The sequence below is a fragment of the Rhinichthys klamathensis genome, unplaced genomic scaffold (assembly GCF_029890125.1).
Source record: "Rhinichthys klamathensis goyatoka isolate OS25496 unplaced genomic scaffold, OSU_Roscu_1.1 h1tg001634l_1, whole genome shotgun sequence".
NCBI lineage: Eukaryota > Metazoa > Chordata > Actinopteri > Cypriniformes > Leuciscidae > Rhinichthys > Rhinichthys klamathensis.
In genome coordinates, this window is record NW_026607480.1 from 29,629 (window position 1) to 37,416 (window position 7,788).

General features: G+C 40.2%; 1 protein-coding gene across 1 annotated transcript; it reads right to left on the minus strand.

Annotated features, from left to right (window-relative positions):
• Window positions 1-247: 247 nt before the first annotated feature.
• Window positions 248-2,895, minus strand: LOC130079911 (potassium voltage-gated channel subfamily D member 3). The gene is made up of 2 exons (XM_056245154.1): window positions 2,403-2,895; window positions 248-1,459 (listed from the first exon to the last, which is right to left on the minus strand). The coding sequence occupies exon 2, from the start codon at window positions 1,383-1,385 to the stop codon at window positions 279-281; it is 1,107 nt and encodes a 368-aa protein (XP_056101129.1). The 5' UTR covers window positions 1,386-1,459; window positions 2,403-2,895; the 3' UTR covers window positions 248-278.
• Between the last annotated feature and the right edge of the window lie 4,893 nt (window positions 2,896-7,788).

Sequence of the window (7,788 nt, forward strand, 5' to 3'; positions counted from 1 at the left end):
GATATTTGCACCTTAAGAGATACAACAGCTCTTAAAGGGATAACCTTTTCTACTCCTAAAAGATGCATATTACAGTATTTATATTGTAACATTAAGGGTACCTCACTGGTGACAAACTCCCGTACCCCTATAGGTACAATTTCTGCATTTGTTTTTCTGAGAGCTTTAGGTGAACTATCCCTTTAATCTGAAATGTATTAGGGGTGTGACTTGATGTGCGTCCAGGGTTAAAAAGTGTAAAAATATACAGAGAGAAAGTCATTCCGAGACAATATGACTCACCCCAGGGTTGTCATGGTTACAATGGTGTACCAGAAGGAGGCCGGGATGCTGGTGAACTTGCTGGATGAGGAACCTTTCTCAGCGTAGAACATGACTGTGGCAAAGATGATGATGGCCATGGTGAGGGAGAAGAGGAGGAAGCCAAGCTCAGACGCACAGCTCTTCAGTGTGTAGCCAAGGATTCGGAGACCCTGAGAGTGGCGGGAGAATTTAAAGATCCGGAAGACGCGGAACACCCGTAGCGTGACGAAGGCTCCGCTCACGTCCTCGTTGTTGGTCATGACAAGCCCAATGTAATACGGTAAGATGGCTACTACATCGATAATGCTCATCACGCTTCTCATGAAGCGGTACCTGCTGGGTGCCGCAAACAGTCGCATCAGATACTCCACCGTGAAGATCATTACGCAAGCCGTGTCCATGCAGAAAAATGCTTCTGTGTAGCGCTCCCCGCAAGGGATGTCTCTCTGATTCGGCGTGGAACCACAAGGAACCGTCTCAACCACGTTGGTGATGACGGATATGGCGATAAAGAATCCGGTTACATAGTAGAAAACCAGTGCCATGGTGCTAGTGTGTGGGTTCTCGAAAGCCCTCCACATGGTCTCGCGGAAAGTCATGTTGGGAGGTTTATTGTCTTTGTTGTCCTCAAGGTCATCCATAAGACGTTCCGTGTTCTCCCTCTTGCGGTCCTTATACTCTTCATAACAGCAGTCGCTGATGATCTCGGGAATGATTCCAAAGAACGCCAGCTCCTCATCGTAGGCAGAGATGCACTCGTAGCGCGGGTAGTGCAGCTTCCCTGTGCGGTAGAAGTTAAGAATACTTCTGAACGAATCCGGATCTCGGTCAAAGAAATACTCCCTAGTCTCCTCATTGAAGAAGAACTCTTTTTCTGAGCTCCCTAGGAGAGTATCAGGGTAACGGTCTAGAGTGTTCCGCCAGGTCTGGAAGCGTCGGCCACTGACATTGAGGATGATAAGCTCATCCTGTCGCTTGTTCTTATTGGTCGGTGCGACAGGCATGGGCAGGTTGGCCACGGGCATCCATCCTATGGCCGCCGCCCGAGCGAAGGGGAGCCAGGCTGCCACTCCAGCAGCCATGGGGACTCCGGCTGGGGTCGAGGGGACCAGATCAAACACCTTCACAACCAGCTTGACATTAGATTAGACCCCATCTACATAGAGAGAGACAGGGAGATGGGAATATAGAAGAGAGTAAGAGATTGGCAAATGTGGGAGGACAGGAAGAGGAGAGTTCCAGTGGGAAAGAGTGAGACAGATGTGAAATGGGAGTGAAAATATGGCAAGAGCGAACATGATGCCAGCAGAATTGAGCGGCAGAGGTAAAAGGGAAGCAATCAAGTAGAGTACAGTAAAAAGAAGTACGTAAAAAAAGCGGAAATGAAACACAAGGAAAGATAGGGAAGACAGTTGCAATGGAAAAGAAGGAAAAAAAAACACAAATAGGCAAAAATGGTAGACTGTATTAGACCTCAAACCTTAAGCCTATTAGTTAGAATCACAATTTCTCCACCAAAACAAAGAAACAAAATAGTTGTCTATTTTTTCCCATGGCATCATTTATAGACCATGCTTTTCACACATGTATTCTTACTATACCAATGCATTTATATTATAGTTAAAGAAAATTACTAACATGTTTTACAAGATTGCTTTTACAGTGGCAGCAAATATTACACAGCACATACACCATGATAACTTGTAAAGAAAGCTGATTGCAAAACTATTCATTCTCAGCTCATGTAAGACAGACTCCAAATGGTAAGGCACGATTTCTGCTCGAGACACCGAACCCTTCAGCACAGCAGTTTGAAACAGATGCGAACCTGTTGAGCTTAATGCAAAACAATAAAACGCCATGAAATATCGGACGCTACACGGACAGTGCTGTAGTTAATACTTTACGAGCATCAAGATTTGCACTGTTAACACTTCAACCGCGGTTATCCACAGCTGCGCCCAAATAAAAATGGTTAAATATGAACGAGACTAATGAATCTCATTGAAAAATAATACAAAAAAAAAATAATGAAAAAAAAAAGACTAGTCCAAAACACAGCAAACTAATTTTCAACAGTTGAGTTTTTTGTTACTTACCCACGAAAAATCTTTTAACTTTTCATTCATTCAGCTACATTTATGACATTTCCTCCTGACATCACTTAGAAAGTGTTCGCCGAAAAATCCGCACATTAATGAGGAAAAACACAAACAAGAACCCAACTGAAAGAACAAAATAATAAATTAATAGCCAGCGTGTTTGGGGTCGGAATAAGGATAGTTTAGTTTTTATTTGCGTCCCTCTGTCACATCCTACGCTGTTTTATGATCCATTTGTTCGGACGGACAGAAATGCCGCACCGACCGCTCGCGAGCACGAAGTGACTCCCGCAGGATGCTCGGCTGATGGATAGAGGTGGTAGTCTTTTCCCAACCTCGCTCTCTTTCTCTCGTTCTCTTTCTCTCTCTCTCTCTCCTCTACATAAACCAGCACACTCCCTTTCTCCCTCCCCGAGGTCTCTCCGCTGCCAGGTCTCGCGCTCTCTAGTTTGGCTCTGCGCGCGCGATCGGTGTTTGTGGAGCAGAGAGAGCGCGAGACGCACAGAGGCAGTATACGCTTGCTTTCGCGACAGTCACACTGTTTGACAGCGCGGTGATTTCACCTTACTTTACAGTGGGCTCATCCTGCGTGCCGCAGCATTGTTACCTGGACCGATATAGAAATGGGGACATGGTAATTTATTTGCATTCGCGAGCGCAGTAACCATAGTACACATTTAAATATGGCATTCAAAACGTCCTGTACGAACTCTGTCTCACATTGATTCGTAATGATAAATTTAACTAATTCTTTAGCCAAAAAGTGGCCTATTCACGGAAATGTATGAATGTATGAATAAAGTTAAACTAGCACACCAGGATTAAAAAAGCGTTTTGTTTTTCATAGATCATATTAAATACTTGACTGTTTTAATAGTTTGTGTGATGCAAGACACCTATGCAACACATTCCTAAAATTATTTCTCTCTCTTTGTGTACGGTTTGGCTATACTTGCCAAAATTCCTAACTTATATGAAATATTATGACAACCGACTTGTGTGGACATTTCACTGGTCCGCACTATTTAAAAAGGCTTTTAAATCGGCCAAAATATATATTTATTTAAATCTAGAGTTTTGCACGTAGGTTGAGGGGTAGTTGGGTTAGGCCTTAGAAAAAATATCATAAATCTGATATAAAATCAATGGAACTCCATGCAATGCCCTCATATAGTGAAACAAACGTGTGTGTGTGTGTGTGTGTGTGTGTGTGTGTGTGTGTGTGTGTGTGTGTGTGTGTGTGTGTGAGAGAGAGAGAGAGAGAGAGAGAGAGAGAGAGAGAGAGAGAGAGAGAGAGAGACTATTTGTTGGCAAATTGTCAGATTAAATATAATGAAACCCAATGTAAAAAATGGCTTGTAAAAACATGTTCAGTGCCAAATCATGTTATACTTTAAATGTAATGATAATGTTTATGTTGGTGGTAGGGTAGTCTCACTGCCAGAACTTTGACTAGACTACAAAAGGATGGGTTGATAGTGTTGTTTGATTGATATGTCATTTAGAGTTGGCTTTGCTTATAGACTGCCTTTTTGGGCAGGGCTATGAGAGTTATATTGTAATGCAATGATATGCAAAAAAAAGTTAGTTAAATAATGACGATTCTTCTCAAACTGAAAACATGTAGAAATACGATGTACTGTACAGTACAGAAAAAATAAGTACATAATTCAAAGCAGTTCAATTAGTTTAATTGCAATCCAGTGCTTCAAAAAAACTCCTCTGGTTATCTTTTAAAGATTTGATGAAAACTAACTTGACAAACTTTGGCAAATCCAGTGATTATTTTGCTTAACCTGAAAGAAGAATGCTGTGGGCATTCATGCATGCATAATTATCCTTCTGCTGTCATTTAATTGCAATTAATTTGTGTTTTTGGATCAAAACCTTAACCAGTCCAGCAAATTAATGAGCAAACACAAAGCCCATATGCACTGCTGTTCTCCAGGCCCAAAAGCAGGCCACTTGAATTTCATTTCTGTTCTATTCATATTCTGTATATGTGAATTATTTATATCCCTCTTTTTTTCTCCTGTAACGTCCTTCAAACGTGGCTCAGTGGATGAATCCTCAGCAGTTATCGGCTTTGGAAATCCTTGATGGATTTAGTGTGCTGGCGTGCCTTGTGATGGAAGTGTGTTGTTGAGCGTGGAGCTGGTTCTGATATGTGTAACCACAGATTCGCTGCTTCAATAAGCAATATAAAGCCTAATTAACTCTGCTGGGACTCTCAGCTCTCAAAGTGGGCCTGAAGGTTCTGAAGAATACCAATAAACTCAGATCAGTGGCGACAGTGTAAAAATGCACCCTAACAGCAAACTTTTACAGTTGAGCAAACAACTGTACTTTTTCTAAAAGCACTTATACCTTTGACACAGGCAATTAAATATACAACTCAACTCCACTAAATTCCTTCATACCCTTATTCATTCAACTATTTTCTAATCAACTATTATCATCAACAAGTATTTCAACTCAATGCAGAATAATGTGAGAAGACCCGTGATCTAGAACTCTTTTCGAACAGACACACACACAAAAAAAAACCCACTATCAGAGTCCCAGACTCCCTAAAATATCCTGTCAAATAGAATAGACTGATCAATAGCATCCAACAATGCGCTTAAATTTACAAGCTCAGGCACGGAAACACGTCCACTGTCTGTGGTTAGAAGGAAACCATTAATCAATTTAACTACAGCCATTTCAGCAATGTGACGGGGAGCAAAACCAGACTGCAGGTATTCACATAATTACTGGCTGTGTAAATGACCGCAGTAATATAATTTAACGTTTTAATGTAAATAGTAAATGTAAGGTTAGGTGATGGGTGTTGCTTGGGTGTGACTTATGTTTTAGCTCGAATAAGATATGCTCAGACAGGCTCTTTCTCCAGCAGGCGGTTTTAAAATCGGCATGAAACGGAAGCTGCAATTGTCTTTTCTTCCTTATTGTGACATATATCCAAGTGGAACGGCTTCTTGAACAAGAAAAAAATGTAGGACGGGACTTTGATTAATTTCGATTCATTGATTGGATTGTTGGATGGTTGTAGTTTGCTATTGCTGTGATCTCATGTGAGTGACAGGTTGTCCCGCCCTCTCACCAGTAAACATGTCATCAGAGAAGGGCATCATTGCAAGAGGGAGTGGAAGTCATTTTGATTAAAGATTATGAGGGCACATAAATTTAAAAATAATGATGAGCATGGATAAATCATTTATAATAAATACGGCAATGTTCTATAAAAACAAGAATTGTCATTTTTGATTTCATGGTGATTGGTCACTTTTAGTGCTCTGCTGAGAGTAACACATCAGAGCAATGGAGTTCAGTTCAGACGCGATTTAGGCTGATGTGCATATAGCTCAGAGTCAGAAATTGATAAATTCAAACTGAGACACAAATAGTACCCTCAGAATTATATATTGCTATATGTCAGAAACAAATTTCTCTACAATAGTAAAATATGAAATCAGCTACAATGTGGCCAGCCAGATGGCCTAATGAAGGTGGTAAATAATGTTTTAATTGAAGTGTAAAAATGAGGTCTAGCTGTAGGGTTAAAGGATAAAAACAAATAACATTATCTCAGTATAGAGCATTTGAAGTCAACTGAAAGTCTGGTAGAAAAACAAATGTGTGTGTGTTCTTTAAGCGATGAGTGGAGCAGATATCCATCAAAATGACTATATCTTTTCTGAAATGCCATGCCTTTTACAGTATATGCCAACTTTCAAGCACTAGACTTAAAATTTTATTTAGAAATTTCCATAAAGGTTGCTCAGTTCAGTTGAATAACAACATTTCAGTTTTATAACTTATTTCCCTCTCACAGATCTACGGCACTGCTTCTGAAGTTTTTGTTGTTGTTGACTTAGCCCCATCTAAGGTTCAAGTAGGCCTTCATCAACAGCAAACCAAAAATATTTTCTATATCATGCTGGATATCCTTCAGCATTATCATTAATATTACTAAGTGGCCATTATTACAATGATTCACTAACACATTCGATGCTGTGGAAGAAAAATAAGCTCATCAAGTTTGTTCCTCTGTTTAATGAGACACCTGTGCTTGTTTGCCAAAGTTTTGACTGTTCTAGTGTAGAAAAACTATAACTATTACTTTTCTATTTGAATATATTTTAAAATGTAAAATTCATGTGATGGAAAAGCTGCATTTTCAGCATCATTACTACAGTTTTCAGTGTCACATGATCCTTCAGAAATAATTCTAATATGCTGATTCTGTGTTGATAATTTTTTTCCTCAGGATTCTTTGATGAATAGAAAGTTTAAAAGAACAGCATTTATTTGAAATAGATTATTTTTTGAATAAAATGTCTTTACTGGCATTTTCGGTCAATTGAATGCATCGTTGCTGAATAAAATAATACATGTCTTAAAAAATATATATCTTACTATAGTAATTTTTGAATGGTGTAACATGACATTTCTGCTTATTTATCAGTCCACATGCATACATGATTGTATGGACACCATTGGTGGCAATAAATGATATCAGATTCATATACATTTTCATCTTAGCTTTCACATTGTTGTCACATTGTCTTTTTTTATGCAAGCCGTGTTTCCACATTGCGTAAGTCAGAATAACCTCTGTGTGACCTCTAGGCTGTAATCCGTGTTTCTCAGCAGAGATCTGGGAACATAAACCTTTGATCATATGCAGTTGTATTCATATATTCGTATGTGCTGTGCATCTTTCTGATGAGTAAAGTACAGTGATGTTCCCCTCTGTGAGATGAATAAATAAGCTGTAGGGAGACATAGGAGCCGCAGCTGTCGTGAGTCTGTTAAAGGTTACTGTATTCAAGGTCCAAAGGAACTGCGAGAGTGTGTATATTAGTGCACGATCAAGGGTGTGTGTGTTTCTCTGCTTTAATGGCACCCAGGTGCATGTCGTACGCTGCGCACTCTCTTTCTAGACCACACACGTGCATGTATACACACATACAGTGCGTTAACCTCTTGAACAGCACAACAGTATGCCGAAGACCCTTTGCTGGCTGTCTTACTCTATAAGGGGAGAGAGCAGAGGCAGAACTGGCCCTCTGTAAACACACATATCACTCTAGTCATGCGAAATGGAAAATTTTGTACTGTCACACCGGCAATAAGCTGACCCGACATTACCTTGCTTTCATGAGCCCCAAGGCTCCATAAACAGTGCAGCACCGCCAGTACCACACAGACTTCCTCTCCTAAAACATTAGACATGTAAACTACTCACAACCGCTGCTGACCACGTAAGATGAATTCGGCACGGGACCCAAAGTGAAACTCCAGTGCAATTCAGCAAAACCCCACATGACATAAATCACAAACTTATGTAGTATCCATGACAACAAACCAGACACCG

Bases quoted from the DNA above. Each gene is read 5' to 3' on its own strand.
- LOC130079911 (XM_056245154.1), bottom strand. From the start codon at position 1,385: ATGGCTGCTGGAGTGGCAGCCTGGCTCCCCTTCGCTCGGGCGGCGGCC.